General features: G+C 40.1%; 2 protein-coding genes across 2 annotated transcripts in view; one reads left to right on the top strand and one right to left on the bottom strand.

The window, feature by feature from the left end:
• Nucleotides 1-1,420: 1,420 nt before the first annotated feature.
• LOC117535494 (glutaryl-CoA dehydrogenase, mitochondrial-like) lies at nucleotides 1,421-10,272 on the bottom strand. The gene is made up of 12 exons (XM_034199979.1): nucleotides 10,179-10,272; nucleotides 9,213-9,328; nucleotides 9,071-9,103; nucleotides 8,799-8,939; nucleotides 7,974-8,036; nucleotides 7,257-7,427; nucleotides 6,836-6,965; nucleotides 5,154-5,370; nucleotides 3,498-3,601; nucleotides 3,265-3,390; nucleotides 2,790-2,950; nucleotides 1,421-2,190 (listed from the first exon to the last, which is right to left on the bottom strand). The coding sequence occupies exons 2-12, from the start codon at nucleotides 9,313-9,315 to the stop codon at nucleotides 2,117-2,119; spliced, it is 1,323 nt and encodes a 440-aa protein (XP_034055870.1). The 5' UTR covers nucleotides 9,316-9,328; nucleotides 10,179-10,272; the 3' UTR covers nucleotides 1,421-2,116.
• Nucleotides 10,273-12,052: 1,780 nt separating this feature from the next.
• LOC117535493 (choline transporter-like protein 2) overlaps nucleotides 12,053-16,486 on the top strand; it is a 37,783-nt gene continuing 33,349 nt past the window's right edge. The window contains exon 1 of the mRNA XM_034199977.1: nucleotides 12,053-12,230. Coding sequence (XP_034055868.1) covers nucleotides 12,203-12,230 — 28 coding nt within the window. The 5' untranslated portion in view covers nucleotides 12,053-12,202. The remainder of the gene's footprint in view (nucleotides 12,231-16,486) is intronic.

The raw sequence follows: 16,486 nt of genomic DNA, 5'->3' as shown, positions 1-16,486 counted from the left end.
TATACTTAATGAAAACAAGCTACAAAATGTAATACCTTGGAAAACGCCGTCTAATACTTTTTAATAGCCTTCATTGTCGCTAAATTGATTTATCAACTTTTAATACTCTTTAGTACGGTGGCCCTGAAGTGCAAGACACCACAGCATTTCAGAAAACACCACAGCATTTCAGAAAACGCCACAGCATTTCAGAAAACACAACAATATTTCACATTGGACGGAAAGGGTATTCCTTTAGGGAGAACACTTCTTGTTTGTGATTGGACAGAGCCAGCCATAGAAGCACTGCTGTGATTGGTTGTTTTTGCTGCCAGTCAAGAAATGACGCTGCGTGATTGGCCCAACACATCAGTTGTTAGCTGTTAGCACACACTCAGAGCTCACAGCTCCTCATATCTGTTCAGAAACTGGACAAAAGTTAAACATGTACAAAACACAGACTCTCTATGTCATGGTGAATACAGTCGCTGCTTTATTTATGTCTGTATGACGTTGTTGTGAGTGTGGACGGAGCAGCTACAGGTTAGTTTAGCCTGATGGATCCGATTCCATTCGAAAACACGCATTTTAAAAGCTTTTCGCCTGCCGTCTTGTTTGCAGACTTGTTAAAGCGTTAATTCATGGTTTTTACTAACCGTTATCAGTATGTAGTTGCTTCGGCATCACTTTGAAACGTGTATTACAATTAAATTACGGTCAAATATGTTCATTTTGTTGTAGTTGGTATCTCCCATAGAATTTACATGGATATACGCCCCGCCCCCTCTCCAGCGCCTCTTGTTTGAATGACAGGAGCAAACACAGCTGACAGCCGCGGTGAAACTCGAGCGATTAGAGCGATGCGAATATTGGGTAGTCTACCATAGTATTTACATGGAGATAAGCCCCTTAAAACCATGAATGAATAAAGCATTAATTATGTGTTTACTCCTGTCATTCAAACAAGACGCTGGAGAGGGGGCGGGCCGTATCTCCATGTAAATCCTATCGGAATCGGATCGACCAGGCTAAACTAACCTGTAGCTGCTCCGTCCACACTCACAACGTCATACATACAGACATAAATAAAGCAGCGACTGTATTCACCATGACATAGACAGTCTGTGTGTGTGTATGTTTAACTTTTGTCCAGTTTCTGAACAGATATGAGGAGCTGTGAGCTCTGAGTGTGTGCTAGCAGCTAACGGCTGATGTGTTGGGCCAATCACGAAGCGTAATTTCTTGACTGGCAGCAAAAACAACCAATCACAGCAGTGCTTCTATGGCTGGCTCTGTCCAATCACAAACAAGAAGTGTTCTCCCTAAAGGAATACCCTTTCCGTCCAATGTGAAATGCTGTGGTGTTTTCTGAAATGCTGTGGTGTCTTGCACTTCAGGGCCACCGTACTTTAAGACCACTTAACAAACTGACAGACATTAGTGATACTTAAATAACCTTTATTTATTAAAGCTCTCATCCACATCCTCCTCCTCTGGCACGGTTACATCACAGTGACTCACAGTCGTCCCCTCACTGGATCCCTTCTTTAACCAATCACACAACAGTCTGCATAATTGATCAAATCAGAAAACAATACACCTTGACATGCAACTACAAACACACAAACGACAAACACTGGGAACTAATGCTTTGTTGTTTTAAAATTACAGTGTCAACGTTGCAAACATTAGTGACAGCAGCATCTAGATGTTGACCTCAGAGTGGTGCAGCATTTTTTTCGATAATTCTGACTTTTTACCCAAAAACTTTGAGACGAGGGGACCTAAAAGTACAAAAACACTGACTCATTTCCAGGTTTTAGGACTCATTCCTGCACCACTCCATTAAAAAAAAAAATCCTAATTTCTTTACCAGTAGAGTCCATGCAAGTCTCTACAGGGAATAGGGAGCTGAGAAAAGCCTCAGTTAAAGTGTAATTGTGAGTAGTAAAAATAGCCCTTTTTAAACTCTTTCTAAATTACAATAGGTCACACTTTGAAAATAAAGCACTCAAATACATTTCCTTTAAATCTGATTGAAAGATATTTCACTTTACAGAGAATTCATGAAAATAATCCCCAAACTGCTACATGCAAAATGTGAGTTTTGAAGGACGGCAGCTTCCTGTTGGACGGTCTATTTGTTGACGGTGAACGACTGCAGGCCGGTGATGGCTCGGCCCAGGATCAGAGCGTGGATATCATGAGTTCCTGAGGAGGAGACACATATTCAACATTTAAATATCATAACAGATGAGTGAGTGCTCTGTATTGTCATACGAATGGTTACACAAGCCAACACATCGTTATGACATCATAAAGTGGCCAAAATCTGATCGGCTCATTTTCAGACAGGTTTTTATAGAAATGGATCAAAAAGAGAGAGAATCTTTGTTCCTGAAACTTTCAGAGTCTCTTTCCACAGAGGGGACACATGTTGATGTAGAAGAGACATGAAGAAGAGGGGACACATGTTGATGTAGAAGAGACATGAAGAAGAGGGGGCACATGTTGATGTAGAAGAGACATGAAGAAGAGGGGACACATGTTGATGTAGAAGAGACATGAAGAAGAGGGGACACATGTTGATGAAGAAGAGACATGAAGAAGAGGGGACACATGTTGATGTAGAAGAGGGGACACATGTTGATGTAGAGGAGACATGAAGAAGAGGGGACACATGTTGATGTAGAAGAGACATGAAGAAGAGGGGACACAAGTTGATGTAGAAGAGACATGAAGAAGAGAATTTTGCACAATAGGTGACCTTTAGGTGAATTTGAAACATTCTCTCTCCTCCTCCTCCTCACCTTCGTACGTGTTGACAGCCTCCAGGTTCATGACGTGGCGGATGATGTGATACTCGTCTGAGATGCCGTTTCCTCCCAGCATGTCTCGGGCCTGCCGGGCGATGTCCAGAGATTTCCCGCAGCTGTTCCTCTTCAGCATGGAGATCATGTCCGGGGCCGCTCTGTGCACAAAACATGGACATTTGGGTCACCTACGACTTGGTCCATAAGATGAGATAGGACTGTATTCACCCCGAAGGACATCGTTGTGCCAGAGTTACACAAATACAATAAACACAGCAGCACAGCTCTTCAGTAATTGAAAGGTAACATGGAGTTATTAATAGACATATTAGTTTTTATGCTTTATGGACAATTACCTGCCAACCCGATCAGCCTCAGATACATCTTGTGTTTATTTGTATTTGCTATATTTACGGTAGAGCTGCACAATATGGATCAATAACTAATTGCTATAAATGTGTCGTCTTTTTACTTTTTAGCGTCGATGAGTCTGCCCAGCTGCAGACAGGCCTGCAGGCCGATGGTGATCTCCGTCAGCATGTCGGCCATTTTCTTCTGCATCAGCTGATTCCTCGCCAGCGGAACGCCAAACTGGATTCTGGAACAAAACAGCGACAGAAGAATTGAACAAAAACATTTTTCCACGTAGCTCCAAAAAATAATGCTAAACACAAACATGTATGAACAGATAGGAATAAGTCTGACCTGTCGAGTGTGTATTGTCGAGCTGCATGGAAACAGAACTCTGCAGCACCGAGAGCACCCCACGCGATCCCGTACCGAGCGTTGTTCAAGCAGCCGAACGGACCCTGAAGGCAACACAAGGAGAGAGAATTATAAATGTATTTGGTTAACACAAGCTGAGATTTTAACGTTTTGTTCTACGACATAAAATCCGTCAGTAAATACCACTCACTGGTGAATAAAAAAAAAACGGCGGTTGCTAACAAGTGTCTAAATGAGACGACTGAACGGCTTCACGCCCAATATTAGCCACCTTTAGCTTAGCGGTGGTGAAGTGAAGTCATGTGACCGTGCTGTAGTTCCTTTATAGCCCAACATTAGCCGCCTTTAGCTTAACGGTGGTAACGTGAAGTCATGTGACCGAGCTGTGGTTCCTTTATAGCCCAACATTAGCCGCCTTTAGCTTAACGGTGGTAACGTGAAGTCATGTGACCGAGCTGTGGTTCCTTTATAGCCCAATGTTAGCCACCTTTAGCTTAGCGGTGGTGATGTGAAGTCATGTGACCGTGCTGTAGTTCCTTTATAGTTCAACATTAGCCACCTTTAGCTTAGTGGTGGTGAAGTGAAGTTATGTGACCGTGCTGTAGTTCCTTTATAGCCCAATGTTAGCCACCTTTAGCTTAACGGTGGTGACGTGAAGTCATGTGACCAAGCTGTGGTTCCTTTATAGCCCAATGTTAGCCACCTTTAGCTTAGCGGTGGTGACACGAAGTCATGTGACCGTGATGTATTTCCTTTATAGTCCAACATTAGCCACCTTTAGCTTAGTGGTGGTGAAGTGAAGTCATGTGACCGTGCTGTAGTTCCTTTATAGCCCAACATTAGCCGCCTTTAGCTTAACGCTGGTGACGTGAAGTCATGTGACCGAGCTGTGGTTCCTTTATAGCCCAATGTTAGCCACCTTTAGCTTAGCGGTGGTGATGTGAAGTCATGTGACCGTGCTGTAGTTCCTTTATAGTTCAACATTAGCCACCTTTAGCTTAGTGGTGGTGAAGTGAAGTTATGTGACCGTGCTGTAGTTCCTTTATAGCCCAACATTAGCCGCCTTTAGCTTAACGGTGGTGACGTGAAGTCATGTGACCGAGCTGTGGTTCCTTTATAGCCCAATGTTAGCCACCTTTAGCTTAGCGGTGGTGACGTGAAGTCATGTGACTGTGCTGTAGTTCCTTTATAGTTCAACATTAGCCACCTTTAGCTTAGTGGTGGTGAAGTGAAGTCATGTGACCGTGCTGTAGTTCCTTTATAGCCCAATGTTAGCCACCTTTAGCTTAGCGGTGGTGACGTGAAGTCATGTGACCGTGCTGTAGTTCCTTTATAGTCCAACATTAGCCACCTTTAGCTTAGCGGTGGTTATAAGATAAAATAAAGATAAGATGTACTTTAATAACCCCAATTTGGGAAATGTTGTTGCAGCAGCATAAAACAAAAAAAGGCATTGCACATAATAGAAAGAGTAGAAATAAACAACTCTAAAATAGAAACAACTCAAAATAATAGAAATAAACCAGCATTTTAAGAAAAATATACAGATGACCGTGAAAATAACAAAATCTATAAACTGTGTGACAAATAAGAACACTATTGAAGGGAAACAACACTATGATTCCCTGCACTCACAGCGAGTCCGGAGACGTGTGGCAGCAGGTTCTCCTCAGGAACCTCCACCTCGTCCATCACGATCATGCCGGTGGCCGAGGCTCTGAGGGAGAACTTCCCCTCGATCTTAGGAGTGGAGAAACCCTTCATGCCGCGCTCCAGGATGAAGCCGCGCACCTTCCCGTCGTCACATTTAGCCCAGACCACCGCGATGTCTGCCACCGGGGAGTTGGTGATCCTGAGGGGGGAGGAGGCAGAGGGATCTTCAGGGGATGGTAAACAACACAAGTATGATTCAAGATTCAGATTCAAGGCTTTATTGTCAGAGCTACAGTGTAGTTATGCACACATGACAATCTGAGGTCTCAGTCTCCTCCCACAGAGCAACACAATGAAACAGATGAAATAGTGCAAGGAGAGTCTATATACAAGTCATTGGAATATGATATATCAGATAAATAATTTGTAAGCTATGGATGTTCTTTCAAAAGTTCAGGTGTGTAACATGAACTATGCCGTTTGATGTTGGGCACCTTTGTTTTGGGGGTGAACGGCCCCTCTAACTTCTCCCCTGAGGATTGTTAAGCATGTACTCAGGGACTGAGAGGGAAATGAGCTAATCAAACAATCAGGCTTAAATCATCTCTTCTCTTTTGGAGATTAATATATTTGTATGCAGAGATGACAAAAGTAAACTCATCCTTTACTCAAGTAGAAGTACAGATCCTCGTGTTTAAACATACTCTGGTAAAAGTAGAAGTACTGACACAATTTCTTTACTCCAGTAAAAGTAAAGAGGCTTTGAAATGCACTTCAGTAAAAAGTACCCATAGCAGCTGTTTTAAAGAGTACCTGACCTCCCTTTATATTAATAGAACAATAATGTCATTGTTAGCTAATGAATGTTTCCATGCTGAACAACGGCAACATGACAACGTTTTCATTGGTCCCTCTTCTTTAGAGAAGACCAGGAAGTGATGGATACACGGATCGTGTTCAAATCAATAGGCACGCAATGACTCTAAATAATAATGATCACGCCACCAAACACACATTCAGACTAAAGGAACCAGCCTGTTTGGAAAATGTGAGAAGTAGAAAGTACAGGTATTTGAGTTCAACATGTAAGAAGTAGAAAGTACAGGTATTTGGGTTCAACATGTAAGAAGTAGAAAGTACAGGTATTTGTGTTCAACATGTGAGAAGTAGAAAGTACAGGTATTTGAGTTCAACATGTAAGAAGTAGAAAGTACAGGTATTTGTGTTCAACATGTAAGAAGTAGAAAGTACAGGTATTTGGGTTCAACATGTAAGAAGTAGAAAGTACAGGTATTTGTGTTCAACATGTAAGAAGTAGAAAGTACAGGTATTTGGGTTCAACATGTAAGAAGTAGAAAGTACAGGTATTTGGGTTCAACATGTAAGAAGTAGAAAGTACAGGTATTTGAGTTCAACATGTGAGAAGTAGAAATTACAGGTATTTGGGTTCAACATGTAAGAAGTAGAAAGTACAGGTATTTGGGTTCAAAATTTAAGAAGTCAAAGTAAAAAGTCATCAGAAAAATAAGTAGTGGAGTAAAGTACTGGTACCAGAAACATGTACTTAAGTACAGTAACAAAGTATTTGTACTCCACTACTTCCCACCTCTGTTTGTATGCATGGTCCCTGTTTAATAAAGACACATATAAATGCCATTGCTCACCAGGTCTTGGAGCCGGTCACACTGTAGGTGCCGCTGGACGGGTTGTACTTGGCTCTGGTCTCCATGCCGCTCGGGTCACTACCGTGGTTCGGCTCCGTCAGACCAAAACATCCCAGGATCTCCCCCCGAGCTGCGAGTAGAGCACAACACCATGATGTCTATTTAATGGCTGAGGCATTAACTCTGGAACTCCCTTCCCAGCCTCACCCGAAAGGCCAACAACTGAAAAAAATATACATTCGATAGCATTGCATGAAAGGCCAACACTCTTGAATCCTTCAAAACATCTCTCAAAACTCACTTATTCACTCTAGCTTTCAAACTCTGATCAACATTTTGGACCCCATCTGTAACCCCGCCACACACAGAGGACTTTAAGCTGGGACTGTAAGCTATTTGAATATCCGTCCATGACTCTTACCCAGCCTGGGGAGGTACTTCTGCTTCTGCTCCTCTGTGCCGTAGGCGTTGATGGGATGCATGACGAGGGACGACTGCACGCTCATGACGGAGCGATATCCGCTGTCCACTCGCTCCACCTCTCTGGCGATCAAACCGTACGCGACATAACTCACACCGGCACATCCAAAACCTTCACATCAAACACAGGAAGAGGAATAACATCAGGGTGTTGGAAACTAACTGATAAAAGTCCAGAGCCAACTCAAGACACCATTATTCATTTATGTCATTATTCAAGTGTATTTATTCTTGTTTTATTCAGTCCTTCTGCTTGTATTTTTTATTCGTTATTGTTTTTGGTTTCGTGAAGTGTGTTGTATAATAAGTATGAAAAGTGCTGTATGAATAAAGTTGGAAGTAGTCGTAGTTAAAGATTTCTCCAAAACAAACAAAGCCCTCAGGTCCAGTGTGCACACGGCCAAAGTCCATTTGGGACAATTCAGTCCTTTCTGTGAGAGGAATGTTCCAGATTTACACGGTAAACTGTTTGTAAATGAAAATAAAAAGTAGTTTTTTCTTATTGAATTAACTTTAAGTGTTATTTTTCTGTGTATCTTTTGTGTTTTAATGTTGGAAATGAATAAAGGCAGCGGTAAAACATTTTTTAAAAGCATGCTGAAACGTTATAGTTCACAACACACATCTATGGACCATTAACTGTGAACTGTGAAATCACCTTGTATGGTTGGGCCCAGCACGCCCATCTCTCCCATCTCTGACACGATATCTCTGTGGAACACTGGAAATAAATAAAACACACAATCAGCAGTTTTATGACATGAAGTGTAACAGAAGATACGCTGTTTTATTTTTAGCAAAGTACATTTTTTTGTGCTAATTCCTATCTTTAATTATATGTGGCTGTGGCTCAGTGGATAGTGTGCTGGACTTCGAATCAGGGGATAGCAAGTTCGAGTCCCACTGCAGTCAGCATGTCCCTGTGTCACCCCAAATTGCTCCTGTGGGGATTGTCCACAGTACTGAATGTGTGTTAGTCGCTTTGGATAAAAGCGTCAAACAAATGGACATGTAAATATGTACAGAATATATTCATATATTCCAAAATAAGAGCTTTTTCGTGACTAAAATGTATTTTTTTCTGTTAGGAATCATATAAGCAGGGCCTCAGGTCACTGCTAGGTGACGATCATCAGAAAGGAACAGCTGTGACGTCTACCTTAATCTTTATTTGTATTATCTTTAAACATTCCAGAGGCCACAAGACTGTTAAACACCTGAACTAAGAACATCCATAACATTCACCCGTTTGCAACTTACAAATGATGATATATATACTCTTATGGCACCAAGTCTTCTATTCTATTTGATTGTATGTAATGTATGCACTATTGTATCTGGGACCTCAGAGGTTCCTCGACATAACTGTAGCTCTGTACGAATGACAATAAAAGCCTTGAATCCTTGAAATGGTGCCTTTGTTTTTGTTTGTTGGACCCTAGACATGTTTTGGCTGGAGGTGAACATGTTATGAGTCTCTGACCTTCGTTTCTGTTTGCCATCAGGATGCGAGGCATGAGTTTCTCCTGGCAGTAGGTCCTGAAGGAGTCTCTGATCATGATCTCATCCTCCGTCAGCTGGCCCTCCAGGTTCAGAGCATCGCGCCAGTCAAACTGGACCTTCGCTGGCAGATATTAAGAAAAGGAACAATTCAAAAACCTTCAAACCATAGTTACAAATATGTTCTGGTGAGAACTTAAAATTCAATGTAGTATCTACAGTAGATTTCCCAAATAAGGAGTTAGTAACACCTACGCGCTTTAGGCTTCTTCTCAGTCTTCTCTGCTTCTGTGGAAATGTAAAACCAGGAAAGGATTGATATTAAGCAAGAAACGATAAAACACAGTTTCCCTGAGAACTATCACTATGAAACAAAGATATCTCATGTTGTCAGTACCCCAGTTGGCCTGTGCTGCAGTTCCCTGTGATCTGGAAGCTGAGAGGACGGCACATCTGTGAGGAGAGACCAGGAGACGGCACAGAGCGTTTCTCAAAGCCATGATGAAGAGGAACCTGTAAAATAAACATTTATATACATTATAAACAGGTAACTTAAAGTGCAATCCTCGAGCTTGCATTGGAAGTGATGGCAGTGACTTTCACAGTGTGCTAACATATGCTACATAGGAGCAGCACGGTTCTGTTCACCCTGAAACAGTGAGTGACTGTCAGCAGTGGTGGACCAATCATTGAGATTAACTTATGTAAAAGTAATAATAGCACAATGTAAAAAATACATTTTATTAATAGTATTACAACAAAATTATTGTAGAAAAACCTACGTTCTTTTATGTAAACATCTGTACACTATGCGTGTAAACTAACTAAAGCTGTATAATATAAGTAGTGAAGTTAATAAATATCCCTTCATATTGTAGTGGAGTTGAGGTATAAAGTGGCATGAAAAGACAACACTCAAGTAAAAGTACCTCAATTTTTCAAAAGTATTTTTCTTTTTACTAAGTTACATTCGACCACAGGTGAGTGCATAGTCAATAAACTTGTTATTGACTACAACAATCAGTTTGCTACGAAAGCAAGGCTTGAGTTACAACTGTAGGTAGGAAGATAATACTAGCTGGTGTTTCTAAATGTCAGTAGTATAAAAGCGGTTTATTCTGTATTACTGTATTCTCTAACAACCTCTGACAGTGCTAAGCTAACCTAGCTCAGCTAACCTGTTTGGCCTCAAGTGAAATTATTGTAGCTACAAGCTAACAGTGCTACCTCACGAAAGGTCGCTAATAACTTTGCTGTAAACGACATAATATCCAAATGTTCAGGGTAACAATGTACTGTACTAGCACTGTGTGTTAAATAAAGCAGTAAAAAACGTGTTAGTGTTTGTATAAGGAGTATTTACCTGTGTTTAGTGGGACAACAATCCTTTTTCTGCCTCCTCTATTATGCCACTGAGTTATATAGCACAGCCTCAAAATATAACATGACGTCATCACGCAAAGCACGCAAGACTGTACGTGCTGCGTCATCATTGTACCATGTGTCTGAGATCAGCCTATGATCAACTTTTATCTTATATATTCAACCTCTGTGAAGTCAATACATTAAAAAACTGAGACTTAAATATAAACGTATACATGATCTTTGTTGTTTTGGGCATCTATTATCATTAAAGATGGCTGATTGATTTTAGGGATAGTTCACCAACTGCAGAGGAATCTGATTGGCTCTCCAGCAGAGGCGTGTTGGATGTTGGAGGAGTGGATTTCTGTGGTTGTCTTATATTCCAGTTCCCAGAATAAAGGCAACTCAGTAACAATATCCCAATGGGTTCAGCCACTCTTAGTCATGCTCTAGACACAATAACACAGCTAATTCTGTCGTTTGTATAGCAGTACTCCTGTGTACTGTTTGATGTCACCTTCACTTTGTTTACACTTATTAATTTAGCTACTCATGGACGAGCTGCCTGAACATTTTTAAAGTTTCAATGAAGGAGGCAAATAACATTTAAGATTTGTTTCTTTAATGCAACCATCTCAATCTCAATCTTTATATATTTAACCATAATGCAAGTGAGAGCATGACAATACATTGCCAGAAGGGTGCAGTATTATACAAAAATAGACCTAAAATAGGAATAAAAGTGTTTTTCAAGGTACTCAAAGACACTGTAAGTGTTCAGGGTAAAATGCATACAAAAAAAGGAAAAAATATACTTTATACCCAATATAAATGAGAAATTAAAATAATTAATCGTTGTTTTTGTTACTAGCACACAAATCCTCCTTATGTATACATAGAAATACAGTTAGCTTACACAACATGATACATTACTGTCCAACAGTCACTAGCTAGCTCCATCTGCACCAGCTAGGGCTCTCTCGTGTTAAAGGAGAACTCTTTGATCTCACCTCTTCTCCTCTGCAGTCAGATCAGGCAATGTCGGGTGTGTAAGTTGAATTATGAATATATTGCATTATATATTTAATGTTCTCTTGAATTTCATCAGGGCCATACCATTGATTTGGTGCACACTCTGCTGATTAAGACACATTTTATCTGTGAATGAGTCATAATTGACAAACACATGTTACAGTATGTAGCCCATATTTAATACAAAAATGAGAATATTTAGACAGATATATGCGACACTAAATTGTAAAAAAATACTCTGTTACAAGTAAATGAACTGCATTTTACATCTCACTTAATTAAAAGTACAGATGTATTGACATCAATATATACTTAAGGTACCAAAAGTCATGTAATAGCACTCGTTACGGCCCATTTCAGAATAATTTAATAATTTACTGGATTTAGGTATTGATGCAATAAAGTGCTCACACAGTATTTAAAGGTGGAGCTATTTTGACTGACTTTATCTAGTGTTAGATCTAGATATTTAACCTATAATTATATGTCAATTTGTTCATGTATTAGTTGATTTAGATGTTGTATTAGCTTATTATCTGAATCTGTAAGGTAACTAAATACCTGAAATGAATTAAAAAGTACCATATGGGGTGTCAAAATGTAGTATAAAGGTTGAAAAAACTCTAAATTGTACTAAAATAGAGTATTTGAGAGTAAAGATACTGTATTACATTGCACCACTGGTTATATTGCAGCTCATTGGACATTTATGCCTATGCCAGTAAACGGTAGGAATATAAACTCCCTCCTTCGCTCACTGATTGGCTAAACGCTTTGTCAATCACTCCGTCTTGCGTTCTCATTGGTCCTCACCATTCTCTAAGGAATGCCCCTTTAAATGTTAGCAGCACCGTGAAGATTTTGAAGCGGACTCCTCAAGTGTTCAAACTGACTGAAGCGCCTCACTAAAACCTCCTTCAAAACTGGAAATATGTTGTAGTTAGCCGTCCTTTTTAAGCTCCTATTGCACAGAAGAAACATTCCGGAGTCATGGAACTGGAGGAGAAACCGAAATATGGTAATTATTTAAAATTCAAAGTTCACAACTCGGGGCATGCTTCAGTTCATTTTGCCACTCAAGACTTGAACTGTAAACAAGGCTCTGTTTGGCGCATACATTACATACTAATCGTTTTGTTTCCGTTTACATTCAGGCATGTTTTCCTTGTTCACTTTTTATGGTTCCACTCAGGCTCAGCTGGCACTACTTTATCTTGTGAACTTAAATATTAACCAGTGGAGGAATCTAATGTAGTCCATGTACTCAAGTATTGTACAATCACAGTGGTGGGAAAAGTACTCAGATCCTTTAAAATAAAGCAACATGTGTTGTGTTGTGTTATTATTATTAGATTATATTATATTATCCTATTTCTATCATTAGAAAATACATATAACAGTTTTTTTAATGTTGTAATTCGTCAATATGGAGCACATTTTGGTAAATACAATCATATAAACACATGTATTTATGTTAAAAGTACCTACAAATGGAGTAGAACATGGAAATACTCAAGTAAAGTACCCCCAAATGATACATTACTTGAGTAAATGTACTCAACAATTCTGAGCTAATTGTACTTTCTCTGAGTATTTTAATTTAATGCTACTTTATACTACTACATTTTTGGAGTCAAGATACTAGTACTTCTAACTCCACTACATTTATCTGACAGCTTAAGTTACTTTACATATTCAGATTATTAATTAATACAAGATATACATCGACTAATAAATAAACAATGACATGGGATCATAGGTTAAGATATCCAGCAGCAGTATTTATTTTACTTTTTGGTACTTTTAGTGTATTAGGATGCTTTTTGGATGATTTTGAAAGCATTCACATTTTAGTGAACAAAAGTATTTGCATCAAAATATACATAAAGTACCAAATGTAAAAGTACTTGTTATGCATTATGTATTGTCAGGGTGTACAATGTCCCATGTGCTGGTCCAGTTGCTGCCACATTCCTCCGGCTGGTATGGCAGCACACGCCCAGCTATACATAGAGCTTATTAGAAAATACTTCAAACATGTGGCGAAGGTCTCTGTTTGTCACCTCATGCCTTCAGTCTTTCTTGTAAGTGTCATATTATCAATATTATACCTACTTTGGACCACAAACAATATCAATATATCTGTTTGCAGTAGTGGGATGTCTGACAATGACGGGCCTCTTGTCTCCATGCTTTAATGTTCAAAAAGCTCTTTACTTTTCTCATACTGCAGCACCTCTTTTCACCCTCTGTCTGAAACCAGAGCCCAGTCTGCTCTGATTGGCTGGCCGGCTCTGTTGTGATTGGTCGACCGTTTAGAGATGTCCTGCCCCGTAGTCTATCACGTACAATGTGTTGGAGCACTAGCCAATAGAAGAGTGAGTGTTACAAAGTGATGTCACTATGTTCAAGAAGTAAACAAAGGAGTCTAATGGAGGCGTTTCAGGCAGGGCGGGTGAGTGTGTTGGAGAAAAATACAGGGATTTTAGCCTTTGCACACCATTCACATTCACTAAAACCTGTATAACATACAGCAAAGGGAAAAGCCCAAAAAGCATAATGTACCCATTTATTAGTTGGTCTTGGATTCTGTGATTGTCCCCAAATTCCTTTCGAAATGACTGGTTGGAGGCCTCTCCTTTTAAAGCTGCACACACATCAATATTCATCTCGAGGAAAAGCAGCTAAAAAAGTAGACGAGGATAGTATCCAGAACATGATGTTTCAGAACATACTGTGGGGTTCGATATAGCTTCACATGCTGGAGTAATTTCAGACTGAGACATAAAGAGAAACCTCAATGACAGGATCTGAGCGGCCGGGCCCTGCTGCAGATTGGATGTAATTATAAGCCATTTTTAGTAGAGTGGTTGGAAACCCGAGTCCTCTCCAGCTCTCTTTTCATCGTTGTAAAAGCTTCTTTCAGAGACTTTTGCACATTTTCTTCATCTGTATTCACCGGAAGTGGAGTCTAATAAAGTACATTTTCACAAGTACTGTATTTAAGTACACTTCACCTGAGTATTTTCATTTTATTCTACTTCTACTTCTCTGCATTTTGGAAGCCATTACTGTAATTTTAATGAGGTCATATTATGCTTTTTGGGGGTTTTCCCTTTCCTGTAACGCTTCCATTGGACTCCTTTGTTTACTTCTATAAGATAATGATATCACTCTGTAACACTTGCATTTCTATTGGCTAGCGCTCCAACAAATTGTACGTGATAGGCTAAGGGGCGGGACATCTCTAAGCGGTTGACCAATCACAACAGAGCCGGCCAGCTAACCAGTCAGAGCAGACTGGGCTCTGGTTTCAGACAGAGGGTGAAAAGAGGTGCTGCAGCACAGACAGTATGAGACAAATAAAGAGCTTTTTGAACATTAAAGCATGGAGACATGTCAGAGTAGAGACACTACATACTGATATACACCTGAACATCAGCAGGAGAGGACTCTTTAAAGTAGAGACACTACATACTGATATACACCTGAACATCAGCAGGAGAGGACTCTTTAAAGTAGATACACTACATACTGATATACACCTGAACATCAGCAGGAGAGGACTCTTTAAAGTAGATACACTACATACTGATATACACCTGAACATCAGCAGGAGAGGACTCTTTAAAGTAGAGACACTACATACTGATATACACCTGAACATCAGCAGGAGAGGACTCTTTAAAGTAGATACACTACATACTGATATACACCTGAACATCAGCAGGAGAGGACTCTTTAAAGTAGAGTCAATACATACTGATATACACCTGAACATCAGCAGGAGAGGACTCTTTAAAGTAGAGACACTACATACTGATATACACCTGAACATCAGCAGGAGAGGACTCTTTAAAGTAGAGACACTACATACTGATATACACCTGAACATCAGCAGGAGAGGACTCTTTAAAGTAGAGACACTACATACTGATATACACCTGAACATCAGCAGGAGAGGACTCTTTAAAGTAGAGACACTACATACTGATATACACCTGAACATCAGCAGGAGAGGACTCTTTAAGTAGAGACACTACATACTGATATACACCTGAACATCAGCAGGAGAGGACTCTTTAAAGTAGAAACACTACATACTGATACAAGCGGTCACAAACATCTCCGTCTTTAACAAACCACAAGCTTTCCACTTAAACATGCTTCATCATTCCCTAACAATGTAAACCGGGTCATGTGACTCAGCTGAATGTCTAGTGGTTCTGCCAGCTTGCAACTGAAACACAGAGGCATGTTCACAGCAGTGTGAGGAGAGGCTTTTAGCTCTGGGAAAATGAGACCTACTCAACATCTGAGAAACAAATGTAGAGTAACTTGGATGTGGAAGAAAGACCACCCCAGTGAGCTGCATTTATCACCCACTCTCTTTGACCAGTCAGGAAAGAATGATTCTCTGTGTCTTTTATTTTCGTCAAATGTTCCATGAAAAGTCTCTTAAACTCATGTGCATGTTGGAGCAATTCATTTTTTTGCAGTATTTAACAGGGTTAGGGTTAAGTCTTGCTGTTTTGTTTACAGTAAACAGATCCATTTTAGGGCCATTGTTTAAAGGTGGGGTAGGTCATTTAGGAGAAACCAGCTCGAGTGCGCTAGAATTTGAAAATACACAACCGGAAAAAATCTGCCCCTTCCTTACAGAGCCCCTCCTCCAACACACACGAACGCGCACATGACCAATGAGGGCACGAGATAAGTTTGTGCACAGATGGAAGGCTGACAGGCAGGTAGGCCATCCAGTTACTTTAGCCGGCTCAGATGATTGGTCGTGCTTTTTACAGCGCTACGGCTTCCACTGATTACTTTTTTTAATGGATTTTTTGTCAAAGCACTTAAGATATTCATTGCTATCGGGATGTTAAGAGCATTCCATGGAATATAACAAAAAGTGTATCTCGAGCCGGTTTCTCAAACTTACCTACCCCACCTTTAAGTTCAATCAAGTAGTTGTTCGTGCATTTGTTTTGAAGGCAACTTTAGGCCCCGTTTTGGGGGTTTAAGGGACCGCAGGGCAGATTTGAACATGCAGACACTTTTGGGGGGTATTCATTGGTACACACAAGTTAAATAAAAGGCATATGATTGTTATGGTATAAAAAGCTTTTATGTTAGTATTGTTTGGTTGTCGAAAACCCCCAAAAGATAAATTGAACCAACGCAATGTTTTGCCTGGATGTTATCCTCCAGTTTATTGTGTTTTTAGTTTGAGGACAAAACACAGCTACAGTGCATATCTAGGATACCTATCCAGAG

Source organism: Gymnodraco acuticeps, unplaced genomic scaffold, assembly GCF_902827175.1.
Source record: "Gymnodraco acuticeps unplaced genomic scaffold, fGymAcu1.1, whole genome shotgun sequence".
In the NCBI taxonomy this organism is placed as follows: Eukaryota; Metazoa; Chordata; class Actinopteri; order Perciformes; family Bathydraconidae; genus Gymnodraco; species Gymnodraco acuticeps.
The sequence above is the reverse complement of the archived record's forward strand: the minus strand, read 5'-3'. Positions and strand labels throughout refer to the sequence as shown.